Source organism: Eupeodes corollae, chromosome 2 (genome assembly GCF_945859685.1).
Source record: "Eupeodes corollae chromosome 2, idEupCoro1.1, whole genome shotgun sequence".
Classification (NCBI taxonomy): Eukaryota; Metazoa; Arthropoda; class Insecta; order Diptera; family Syrphidae; genus Eupeodes; species Eupeodes corollae.
This window is the reverse complement of record NC_079148.1, coordinates 153,314,565-153,328,470: the sequence shown is the minus strand read 5'-3', so window position 1 is coordinate 153,328,470 and position 13,906 is coordinate 153,314,565. Positions and strand designations below refer to the sequence as shown.

Here is a 13,906-nt window from a genome sequence, read left to right as displayed (position 1 = left end):
ATTTAAAATTTTTTTAAATGGCGTCCAGTGTGAAACTTTCTAGCCTTAAAAGTTTGTTCAGAGATAACAATCTTCGGTTTCTTTCTCTGTATATTAACCAGGTATAAATTGTATCTGTGCACGTAATTTCTTTATTGAAGAAAAATGCAATTTTTTTTTAAATGGCGCCAAACGCGAAACTTTCATTCATTTTTACTGTTGATACAAAAAACATTCTACGGTTCCTTTAACTCTGCATCTTAGATACAAAAATTTCCCATTTTAGTTTCAATATTGGACAAAACAAAAACTACCATCCAAATTAGTAATTTTTACGAAAAGAGAAGAATGTATTGAAAAATTTTCTTCTGGTATCAAAAAGAAACGTTTTTTAGAAAAACATCATTTTCTCCTAAAAATTGCACATTTCAGACATAAATCTTATGTTAATCTGTTTTTTTTTGGCCGATTTTGACAGAAAAAATAAAACTTTGAAACGTCATTCAGTGCCATTTTATTTCATAAGTGCATTATGATTGAAATACGGAAATATTATTGCAATTACAAAAAGCAGGAAATTAAACACATACAGTTTCAAAAAGGAGTAATACCCGTGACATGATGGTTTGTGCGATGGACTGTCATGCGAGAGGTCACTGCCTATGCCACCTAAAGTTTTTTTTCACGGGTACTGCCTCTTGCGAGGCATTGACAAATTCTCCAAGAGTAATTCTTGTTATGAAAAGTGCTTTCTCAAATTTGCCGTTCGGTTTTGGTTTAAAACTGTTGGTCCCTTCCATCCCTGTAAACAGTACTCGCACACAGGAATGGTTGAGAGTTGTCAGTCACTAGGCCTTAGTTCATAAACGGACTGTTGCGCCACCCAATTTATTTATTTATAGTTCCAAGAAGGCTTTGTGTTAAGAAATAGTGCTTTGGAGTGGCCTCCTGCTTCTTCAGCTTTAACAGTACCACATTTTTTCTTATTTTTTTTTTGAAAAGTTTGTGCTAAAAGCCATTGACGAGTTCAATGTTTTAGTCTTAACCTAGTTTAAAATAAATGGCATACAATATACTAAAAATACCTTGGTCATTGCAGAAAATCTGCGCAAAAATGGCGCTGTTTTTGAAATAAGTTTCTGTAAATCAAAGGACGACAAAGCAATATCAAATGGGTACATTAAAAACAAGAGACAGGGAAAAGTTATAAAAACAAATATTTTACCTGAATCTTGGTCCTATCATTTGTATCGTAATGAATAACTTACGAACAAACTTTATGCGACAAATTTGTTTCCACAATCTTATTTATGTACACCCACTCATCCAGTTTTTCCAGAATAACAAATAAAATATAAAACAAAATTTACGTCCCAGAATAGAGTTATCTCAAATCTGCACAAACAAAACTTTTTTCGGAGACAAACATAGTCAAATCAAATATCTAAAAAGGTTTACTTACCACTTTAGGTAAATAAAGCAGTGAACACGTAGTTTGGTCAACCCCCAATACACAGTCCCATCCCTATTCATTTTTTGGTTATCTGTGTCTATATACTTTTCGAAACAAAACAACTTTGATGGCATTTTTCGATTTGTTTTCTATTCCTAAAAGTCCCTGACATCACCGTCAAATTTAACCACATGTCTTTTAAAATATTTCTGACTCAATCTTCTTCCTCAAACACCACCATATTTTAGTGAATAACTGTTTTTACTCGTTCCGGACATAAATAAACTCAAAAGCTTCAAACATTTGCCACGCTCACCCAATGTCTAACACAAATACCAAAAAAGCTTTTGAGTCAAAAGACAAAGGACGACATCGTGGCGTAGGGTGAATATATAAGTAGAAAAAAAAATAAAAAGTCATTCTCCTTTCGATTCCTTTATAAAATACAAAACAGAATGACTAAGGACAATTCACAGAATTTGACAAATGCCTTTTTTGTGGCAGACAACCTCTGAATCGTCAGCTCTGTGACTTGACCACATTATTCATCCCATTTCCATGACTCTTTTTGTACTCCTTTATATGAATGTAGGTACCTAACCTACAACAAAAATGTTATGCAGCGTAAAACTTGCAAGGATAATTTATGGGTGATGATGAGGAGTGGTATTTGGTATTGTGCTGGTTGGGTAGAGCTGTCATTTGCATGTTTGTATATGCTTCGACCCGGAATGAAGGATGGACAAAGAGAAGAAAAAATAGGGGCACCAGCACCATGAGCCATATAGCACCATCAACTACAACTAGAAAAATTCCAACATCACAACTTAAAATATGGACATGAGGGCTTGTTTTATATTTTGTCAATGTTATACTTTTGGCGGCTGATGATGGTGAATCGTTTTATTGCATCACAACGACGACGACGGCGAGGAACGACGTCGACGATTGAGGATTAAGGTCACCTCTATTATAGTTTATGACTGAACATAAAGTTAATTGTATCTGTTACAGTTAGTGGCTAGTGAAAGTGTTGAATGCAATGATATGGCTCACGCAAAATGTGCATCACAGAATTCTAGTTCAGAATACGTCACATAAATATCTTAGGATGGGTGAATCATTTTCAAAGGAAACATCAGAGTTTCACGAAAGGGTGTTTTTTTCAACACTTAGCTTCTGTAGTTATACACAGTTACTTGTTTATAATTATATATTACGTTCAAACATTTAAATGGGCGAAACTTTCATGTATTTAGCAATTGATTGAACAAACAATTTGCGGTTTATAATTCAGTATATCTTGTAGAGTATAATTCTTACCACAGTTTCATAGCGCATAGTTTCAATATTGAACAATTTTTATAATTTTTTAAATGGCGCCCAATGTAAATCTTTCTGTTTCTTGAAATTTTGTTATACAAAATACTTACTTACTTACTTAAAGTGGTGCTAGAGTCCTGTGTGAACTAGGGCCTTACCCAACAAAATATTAATTCTTTATAATTCTGTATTTTGAGTTCAATAAAACAAATTTCTCTGGTGAATAAACGCGTTGTTTCAATACAGGAAACAATGTACACATTTTTAAATGGCGCCCGGGCTTAAACTTTCTTCCTTTTTAATTGTTAACTGAACCAACAATCTTCAGTTTCTCGGTCTGAATATTATGTTGAGTATAATTTTTTATTGAGTATAGGCACGTATAGTTTTATTATTGAACGAATGTGTAATATTTTCAAGATGGCGCCCAATGCGAGACTTACACTAATTTTAAATGTTGACACAGCAACAATTCAAGGGTTTCTCTAACTCTCTATACATAAGATGGAGTATAATTTTAAATAGTATATAAACGCGTAATTGTAATACTAGGATTATTTTTTTGAATGGCGCCCAATTTGAGACATTCATTCCTTTAAATTGTTAAGTTAATTAACAAATTACAGCTTACAATATTCTTTATTTAAAGTTCATATGCATAATTTTCCAAAATAACCAAGCAGTTTGGAAAAATGTTTTATATTTAAAATGTTTTATATTTTAAATGGCAGTTTGGAAAAATGTTTTATATTTTAAATGGCGCCCGGTGCGAGACTTTTACATTTTCAATTTTTGCAGGTAAATTTACGATATTTTAAATTTTAAAACTATTATAAAATGGTTTGAATATTATTGATGAATCTAAAATTAAGTGTTTACATTAAAGGATAAATAAAATATTGATTGAAATATCCTGACTTATGAAAATTCAATATTGAACTTTTAAAGCCTTCACAGCAATTATAGGCCTAGGACTACATATAAGCAGCAATTCACAGTCGTAAACAATCATTTCTGTTTCAATGATTTCTGACGCTATATAGTACTAAAATAGGTAATTCCTGTTCCTAAAATTGTTTATTATTGTAACAATAAAACACACAAAATAAATTACTTTCTCTCTCGTTTTTGCCTTCCGTTATTGGATCATAACAACTAATTTATCGAGCGTCACACAATTGTATAATGGAATAAATCACAAAAGGACCTTTTATTACCAATCACACATACACCACACACAATGATGATGGCGAGAAAGGACTTTCACTTAAATCTACAATATGACTTCGACACGTGAGATCCTTTTAGTGGTGGTCATTAAATTGCCTTATATTGTATATTGGGAGTTTATGGGTTGCCCAGTTGGACCGAACCAAACCGAACCGAAGCACGTGTTTTATTAGAAAACCAATCCTTGAAAAACATATATACATAGACCAGTTTCTCGGTTAATATATATTTATACATTCTTCTTCAATCAAACACTTCTTTATGCCCACCCCAGATTTCGAGGGGTTGTCATTTAATTAACCAAATGAGGCAACAGCTCTTCGAACCAAGACCAGGGTCACGGGTAACGAACCGAATAACTCTCGAAGATGTCAACTCACTGTTTTGTATGTATGGCACACCATTGCTAGCCATGAAAATATTTTATTCAAAATATTTCTCAAAGCCATTAGATTAATGTCCAACAGTATTTATACGAACAGAATTCACAGCCACTCACGGAACGTCAGACGACGACGACGGAAAGTATTAAAAAAAATCAAACTTCTCCGTGTGGAAATCGGGCCAAAGGAGTAGGGCGTGGATGACTTTATATTCCCTCATCAGCTCGCGCCATCGCCATCATAATTCGCGATTTTTCTATATATCAACCCTTGCATGTTTGATTTACATTTACATGTTGTCCGGCGGAGTAATGATGGAATGGGAGGGGTGGAAGGGGTGAAGATTCAGAACGAGGACTAGATACGTTTCTGATTCCACACTTCACAGACTTCGCATATACTATATCTACCATAGAAAAAAAGGACACCCTGCCAGGATAGGTTCTTCATTTGTGGGGAGTTCGAGTTTGAGTTCATGCCACATATCTTTGGCTGCCTGTTATCCTGCCATCATATGATAAACGTACATATTTGGTAAACCATGGAATATATCTATTTTTTTTGTATATGTATAAAATAAAGGGAAAAATAGATTAGAAAATGAAGAAGCAGCGAATTTTATTGTAGTTTTCGACCACCCACCTACCGTGAACGGTCTCACAGTCTTAGTCTCGGTCTTTTCATATCAATGACGGGGTTTGGTGGTTCGTCTTTTATTTTCATATTTTTATGCGAATCAAAAGTTGGAAAAACTAGATCGGCTATTGTCTTGGTGGTTCAGTCTTGGTAATCGGGTCTTGCGGTGAACGTCAAATATTGGAATTTGTAAACTCGAGTGGTGTTTTAAAAAATTTGAAATTATTAAAAATTTTATTAAGTCTTAAGAGATAAAAAAACAAGGTTTTCTAAATAACTTGCACTTGTACAAGTGAAGAAATCCTATAACAGAATAACTCCTTATCAGAGTATTGTATAAGTTTTTCTGTGTCAAAAAAGTGTCCTAAATGTTTTTGAAAAACCAAAATTAGTACCTACATAAAATTATGTAATAAAGTGAAATTTACAATAATCGAGCCTAGTTTTATGAAAACTAAAATTGTGATTTTAATCCTTCAACCGCGTGATAAAAAGTTATACACAACCTTGAAACAAGAATATTAGTTGTCTTAAACCTTAAGTTTTGTGAATATTTCAAGTGCATATATAGAAAAAAAGAGTTACTTATTTTTTAAGCTAGAAAGAAAGGATTTAAAACAGCTTCAATAAACGAACATTTGGATATTTCAGATTAAGAAGCCGATAAGGTAAAATTTTTAAAATTTCAAGACTGGTTGTACTTAAAATGTCATTTAAAATGTTGTTTTTAAATTTGTTTTGTAAGTCGACAGCAATCTTCTAAAATAAGTACATATAACTACGAAAAAAGTATAAAGTCTATGAAATTTGTACATTAGGAATTTTGAAATATAATCTAAATCAAATTAATTATTATAAAATACTTAATTAAGAGATTTCGTTGTGTATCAAAATCGAATTTCAGAATACACATACAATTTCAACGAGAAAAAGAATTATTTTATTCGAAAATTTAAATCTAGGAAGAAGTCTTCATAATTTCAAAATTACCTGCATGAAACTACTTTTAAAATGTTTGTATGTATTTTTTTTAAATCTCCTTGTTTAGATTTCGGAATTGTTAACTTCCAATAGGAAGTTATTGAAATGGGTCCGATTAGTCGAATTGAAAATTTTTATATTTCTCGACGTTTCAGGGTCCCTAGAGTCGAAATAAAAGATTTTTAGAAAGATGTCTGTGAGTGCATGTGTACGTATAGTATATACATTCGTGCCTCCATACGTTCGCGACGTTATTTTCGTCGTCCATAGCTCAGAAATCAGAAGAGAAATCGACTTCAAATAAGTTTTATTACACAGTAATAATGCAGAAAGATACAGAAAGGCCTCAAGAAAATTGTGTAGGTCTTTTTCTTACCGTAGCAGTTTGAAAAAAGGTAAAAATGTTGGTTAACCCTAAATATTTCACGAACCAATGACGCTTGAGACTTTTAATTAAATTGTATATTATAAATTGTAACATGATATACAAATATTTAAATATTTTTGAAAAAAGTCCCATTAACGGTTTTTTTAAATTAAAAAAAAAAATGAAAAAAATTGTCAATTGTTACGAATAAAAAATGATTTCATCCCCAAAACAGTTTTGTGCAACGAAAAATAACGTTTTAAAAAAAAAAAATTTGAGAAAAATCAAATAGACATTTTTTTATGAAAAATAAAAACTTAAAAAAAACATTACTCAAAGTTGGTAAAAATTTATTTTTAACTCAAATATCTTTTCAAAAACTTAGGATTATGGCTTTAAACTTATTTTATATTATAAGAAAAATTGTTTTCAACATTCGGTAAAATTTTGAGAAAAATCTAATTGACAGTTTTTTTTACAAAAAAATAAAAGCCTAAAAAGAACATTTCTTAAACTTGGTAAAAATTTACTCGACTTCTATAGCTTTTTGAAAATTAAAAATATTGTCGTCAACCTTTTTTTATTTCACAGAAAATATTGTTTTCGATATTCAGTGATTTTTTTATGAAAACCAACAGTCCGTTTTTTCATAAAAAAGTAAAATCTACAAAAAATACGAGTAGTATGCAAATTTGGTTTGGTTCTTGACTTCGACTAAAAATCTATTTCTAACTATTTCTTTATATGAAAAATATTTTTGGTAAATTTAACACTTTTAAGAATAATTCAACTCACAATTTTTTTATCCCAACACAAAAACCTGCTAACTTTTAAGCAAGATTAATCGCCAGACGGGATGGGAAGTTATCAGTGTGGGACGCATCCCAGCCTCTTTTTATGTATACAAATTTTAATCTGAAAAACTCTGACAAATTCGTTTCAAACTTTACAATATTTGAGTATTTTCATTTAATTTTTGTGCAATTTTTTAAGACTCTATGACGAAAAAATTCCTATTTGTGGAGATTTTTCCAGAAATACACAAAATAAATGAATTCTGGAAGTAGTAGCTGCTTACAATAATTTTTTTTATTGAAGATGTTTTTTTTTTCAAAATGTAGACTGTGTAACGAAGTTCTAAAGTTAAAAGTGAAAAGGTTGTCAACATAATTGTCAGATCATTTTTATATCCGATGTACTTCTGATGAAGAAAATGTTCAAGGCATATTCCAAATTTCAAGTCAGTGGTTAAAAATTACATATGTTATGAGTTGGCCAACTTAAAAATACAGTATTCAGATAAACATATTTGAAGTTTTGAGTAGAAGCAAAACATTTAAAATATTGAAATATAATCAATGCTAAAATTCGAAAATCAATTTTTTAGGTTCTAGGTATTTTAAGACATACCTTAATTATTTTCTGACTTTTTGTTACAGTTTTTAAGAAAACATTGCATTTTATTCATTCATCTATTTATTGTTTAGTCAAGGTTACAATTTTTCATGCCAAAAGTTTGAATTCAATTTCTTTCTTTGTGCTAAAGAAACCATTTTTGAGTCATAAGTTGTTTCTTTAGCGTTTGCATTTATTTATAAGAAAATTTTATGAATTAGTTTTTCTTAAAAACTAACCTTAAGTTTAATATCTTTCATTTCAATACCTGGATTTTTTCCTGAGATTTTTAGTGGAAAAGCAATTTTTAGCAGCATTTTTTTTAAAATTATCTTTCGTTAACAACAAAATTGGATATATCAGTTTTTACCAATTTGGTGTAGTATAAGAATTTGTGGATTTAATTTTATCTGTCTACAAATTTTAGTAAGTGTACATTATAATATAAATTGGTTTGATTTCAATATCGTCAGTTGTTGCCAACATATTTAAATCGGAAATCATTGTATGCCAACTTTCATCTATTTTTTTATGTTTTTTCTTTCTTTTATGAAAACTGTCAATTCCGATTTTTCTAAAAATTTTCCCAGATGTTGATGTCAATTTTTGTTTGCAAAATTTTCGACGTGAAAAATATTTTGTTCTAAGTTTATATTTGCAAGAAAACAAACATTAGTTGATTTTTTTTGCATCTCTCTAAGAACATTTTATTTGGGTTATAAGGAAATTTGAGAAATTTTAAAATTTTTAATTGGACAAATCAGGTCGATTACAATTATGGAAAGTTAAAAATAGATTTTCCGAAAATTATACGCCTTAAAATTATAAAGAGTATTCTAATTACTTTTTGACTTTCTAACACAGTTTTTGAATTATTTATCGTTTTTTTAAAGTCACACTGAACTACAAAATTAAATTAATAAATGAAGTGCAGTTCAAATTTTCTAGCCCAGAGAATTGTTAAGAAAAAAGAAATTAAGATGAAAATAGCAAATACATTTATAAAAATAAGAGTAAGAAACAAAATTTAGTCCCCGGTATTCGAAAACCATAGTCTGGACCAAATAGCTTGTTTATTCAACTCAAATTACCATTTTTTAATTTTTGCTGACATATTATGAAGAAAATAAAATAAAAAGTCTACATGAAACATTCGCATGAAAAGTGTCAACATTTTCGGCAGATCCATTTTTTCTTTGATGCAATTATATTTGTGTATTCGAATTTGTCCACTGCGTTGGGAATAGCCTTCTTGCAAGCCTAATTATATGGATTGTTGAAGATATCAGAACGTTTCTCTGTCAGACACTCGCTTCTATATAAAACGCTGCAAGTCTCCCTCACTGAATTGACGAGACAAATAACAAATAACAAATTTGATAGATGTAGCTCAAAAATATGGGTCGAAATCAAGTGATAGTTTTAAAATCCCTTCTTAAAAAACTCTTTCTATACCACAAAATTGTACATAACAAGTTTTTTATAGTTTCATCTTGACAGACCATGGAATCATGTGCACATCTTTTAAACAAATTTAATTGAACTAAAAACAATAAGAAAGTCTAAGGCCAAAATCAATTGCGACTGCGAAAAAAAGAACTTTTATTTTTGTGATCTGAATTTTAAAAAAATAGAAGCTGGGACAAGCCAATTGCATATCAAAAAACTTTAATAAAAATTGAAGTCAAAGCTTTTTTGTTTTTAGAAATTCCGGGCGTGAAATAATATTTTATTGTATTTTTAGTAGGAATTTTAATTTTTTTAAAATCACTGTACAATTGATTTTTTTAAGAATTTTTACCAAATCTTAACAAAACTATATTTCGTATGAGATGAAATAAGTTTGAAGTGTGTACTTGTTTTTGTTAACAAGATATTGAAGTCCAAAATCGTCATCAATTTTTATTTACAGTTTTCTATTTCATTGTTCAAGAACTGTAAATTGAATTTTGCTTTATTTTGCTAAATACCAAAAACGTCATGTTTTGAAGTAAAAGATTTATTCTGAAGGTAATTGCTTTTATAAAAATTCTACTACACGGATTATGTAAAATAAAGTTTGTTTGAAGTTCGTATTTCTTTTTATTCCAAACTTTAAAATATATGAACAAACGTTTTAAGCCTGCAATTGTTTTAACTTATCGAAGTCTTAAAATTGCAAAGGATCAGGTTTCCTATTTTTGCTTAAAGCGAAGCTCATAATCTTCAAAAGGAATTGAAAATAAATTCTGTGATTTATTTGTTATAGAAAAAATGTAGTTTAAAGTGTTATGAACATTATATTTTAATAAACATAATCTACAATGAGAAGGAAAATTTTACTATGAGTTCAAAACACAATACAAAATCTCTGGTATATTAAAAGATTGAAAGTTTTTCATTTCTAAGAAATGCGATTTAAAAGTGCATAACTTGAAAGTGTTTTCTGTTATTTTTGATTGTTTTGTGTTGTTTTTTTAAGTAAATCTGAAATTTTAAAAACCTCAGTATTTCTCCTTAATTCAATAAAACAAATATACTATTGGTTCTCAAAATGGTATTGTATGGTGAGTTTTAGCTTTTACTATCATAGTCGATTTTAACAATGAAATTCATGTCTAAAAAGTTTAACTCCAAAAAAAAAACATAAAGGTACAATGAAGAACTTGATACGTTTCGAAAAAATTCTCAAACAATTTAAAATATTGTCTGAGCTCAAGAATGCTTTTTATCTAAATCGAAATGGAATGCAATATAAAATTGACAAATAACTATAGAATTTTAGGTTTAAATTAAATTTAAATTCACAGGATTCAACATCCCCACCAGGTCCAACATCTCCACATCAATTGTCTGTAACATGGGCTTTACAAAATGATTTGAATGACCCCATTTTAAAGTCAAAACCAATGCAAGGACACTTTCAACCGATTTTAGAAAAGGGAAAGAGGTGTGTTCAAAAAATATAATACTAGAGCTCTATCCAAATACAAATACATAAAGACACTTAACATCCAATTGAACATACCTATAGACAACACACAAACATGAAATATATACTTTACCAAAAGGATTCCTTACAAAATATCTGACAATTCCACTTGAATTCACCTTCAATTTTCCGCATTCAGATCATCACAAGAGGATAAGAGCAATGAATTGTCATCGACTTTAGCTGGCCCCTTGGATGCATTCGGTAATACACTTAACTCTCTCCGCACTTAACTCCTCATCCTCCATATTCCATAGTCCTTATACAAATCTATTGAAAACACTTTCGCTCTATTCAAAGATCCTTATCATTCTTTCCATTTCAACGCCCATGCCCTGCCCGTCACGTCAGCTTTAACAGGAACTGAACAATATCAGCAGCAGCAACAGCATCAGGCTCCATCTGAAAATGAGGACGATGAGGAGGAATATTCGGTATCAGTGTCGGCTATAATGCAAAGACGTGCCAGCGTTCGAGGCAATCGTAAGCGTGGAAGTCGCAAATCCCGAAGAGCCTCCAGTCCAATGGATCACGTGTTGGATACCATCAGCCAGGCGGGCGATAGACGCCGTTCCAGTGTGTTCACTACCAGCTCGGGGGAGTAAGCTTTTTACAAAAACGCAAGCCAATTTATTGATGCAGCGTGTTACATTAAAGAACCGTACTATTTCGTTTTTTCTTAAAGCACTGCCATTTCTGTGGATGACGGAACAAACCAGGACTCTACGCAGGAGCAAATCTACGAGAATATCCGGCTGCACAAGGAAGTTATTCAGTCCGTAAAGTTGCAACCATGGAATATTAGAAAGAAGTTAAAGCTTGTTAGACAGGTATGTCCTTCGAATATAGGCATGATGAGGAATGGCTATAAGGGTAGGTGATCGAATCAGTGGACCGAAATCTTTCCTTTTAATTGGAGGGATGTTCTTTTCTGCAGATTTTCTTCTAAGAGTTTCTTGATTATTTTTTAAATTAAACATTTAGAAATTAATTTAAATAAGAAATTTCCCTAGAAGAATAAACAAGATCGTGTACAAAACACACACATACCTACGTATAGCCAATCTTTTACGAGTCCTTTTTTACCATCATCAAGTCAAGAAAGAAAAATTCCTTCACGTTTGATATGATTATTTTTATCTCCCTAACACACAGGCGAAAACATACGTGGCACGTCACGAAGGAGCACTGCAGGAACGTTTCGCCTTATCAAGAAGTGTAAGGGACTTGTGGGCAAGGTTTAAAATTTTAATGGCAGCGGTAAGTGATTTTCCTCTCTGCAGGAAACTCTGTCAGTCTTTTTATCCTTTTTTTTCTTATGTATGCTCTTCCTTCGTATCCTTTTGATTTTTCACTTTTTTTTACTGTTTGTTTGTCGTCCTGGATTGAGTGAGACTTTGCTCGTGTTGGGATGCGATAGGTTGGTATATACATAAATGGAGGTGTTACAATAAGGAGCACACGAAAAGTTGAGGGTGGCAATGATTCGGTTTTTTATTCCTTAACTACCGCTTCCTGCTGAACTAAACTTGTTTGTCTGATCTCTGCTTTTGCTGCTTTTTACTGCCTTGACTTGCTTCTGTGGAACGAGTTGGTGTACAGGACCTAGTGCTGTACCTACGAGTATATGTATACTATGCAGTACATGTGCATGTTAAGAATCTCATGCGGAAATTGCATCGAAAATCCTTTTAGTCGTGTAAAATGTCTCGTTTAAAATTCATGTCGCACTCAAAGAGGGCGCACATTTTGTTTCTTGTTATGTTTCGTTGGGTGGGTTGTAGTGTGGGTTGAAAAGTTCCTTGACTTTAGTACTCCATACACTACAGAAATACAGATACATGTATTTAAGGCAGGAAGTACTCGTATATGGTTTGGATATATAGAAAACAAAAAATATTGCATATTGGTGAGAGAAAAGGTATTTTCCAATTGTATATCTTGAATTGATGAAATGTTTTTTTTTGGATAAAGCAATTTAAATATTTATTTCATTCAGTATTGAGGGGGGTGGGGGGATTGTTTGTTTCATAATGGACCAGTCAAAGGTATGAAAGGAAGTAATTTTTTCTCATAAAATATTATGGGATGTGAAATTTCGATTGATGAAATCATTTATCATGATTACCTTCGTTCTTATCGTCGTTTTGTTTAACTTTGCTTTTAATAAAGGAAAAAGTTGGAAAACAATGTAAACTTTTTTATTTCATGATCTTTTGAAAGACGTATCGTCAGACTCATTGATAGATATGATTAATTTAAAAGTTAAAAGGAAATGAATTATTGTTTTTATAACCTGTACTATCCTATTTCTACTCTGCTCATGGGTGTTGCCTACGTGAAAAATACGAATGTAAGTTGTTGATGAACATTTCTCAGTTCCTATAAATACATAAATATTAATCAAAAGTTTATTCTTTCTTGGATTCAAGGATTGACTTGTTCTTACTTATGAAACTAATCATTGCATTGGATAATCAAAACCTTTACAGCTACATTACAATGGTTGCTAAAGGATTTCACTTTTCTCGATAACAATCGTGTTTCATTTTTGAATTTATGATCTTGTTCAAATTATGAATTTTAAATTTCTTACCATTCCTGTCTAACACAATTTCTAACATTTTTAGATCATTTTTAAAATGTTTATTTTTTTTTTCCTATTTGAACACGAAACACATTTCTAAAGTTTTCTTAAATACAATTTCTGGTGTATCCTTTTATTTTTTGAGAAATTTGGACCAGATTTTGGTTGGTGTGCCGATGATGATGGACCCTCGCGTGTATATAAAACTCGTCACCACATCAGGACCACAAATGATAACTACAAAATCTATTAATAGTTAACGTAAATTACGCCAGAATATTCATGAAATTCGGTATTTTTCCTAAGAAAAACGAAAATATTTGTCTGGAAAACATTCAGTTTTTTTCTACCTCAACGATTTTCTTGGGAGTGTATTGGATTCCCGCTTGTCACAAATCCTGATGTTCTAAGATCCATATTGCTAAAATACTCTTTTTCAAATACCACTTATTCGACATTTCGCTCAATATTATGTCGACTTTTAAAATAAAACAGCCTATTTTGACTGAAAGGCGAGAAAATAAGAAACAGGATCATAAGATATAAGATTTCAAAATCAGAATTTAAAAAAAAATTGATAATTTAAAGCAGGGGACTATTT

The 13,906-nt window shown here is 31.1% G+C and overlaps 1 protein-coding gene and 1 long non-coding RNA gene across 2 annotated transcripts in view; one reads left to right on the top strand and one right to left on the bottom strand.

Moving 5' to 3' along the window:
• Positions 1 to 13,906, top strand: part of LOC129944301 (transmembrane channel-like protein) — a 34,540-nt gene that overhangs the window by 1,913 nt on the left and 18,721 nt on the right. The window contains exons 2-6 of the mRNA XM_056053648.1: positions 10,537 to 10,676; positions 10,858 to 10,922; positions 11,070 to 11,319; positions 11,404 to 11,548; positions 11,874 to 11,978. Coding sequence (XP_055909623.1) covers positions 10,537 to 10,676; positions 10,858 to 10,922; positions 11,070 to 11,319; positions 11,404 to 11,548; positions 11,874 to 11,978 — 705 coding nt within the window. The remainder of the gene's footprint in view (positions 1 to 10,536; positions 10,677 to 10,857; positions 10,923 to 11,069; positions 11,320 to 11,403; positions 11,549 to 11,873; positions 11,979 to 13,906) is intronic.
• Positions 1 to 13,906, bottom strand: part of LOC129944309 (uncharacterized) — a 48,243-nt gene that overhangs the window by 25,679 nt on the left and 8,658 nt on the right. The window lies entirely within an intron of this gene.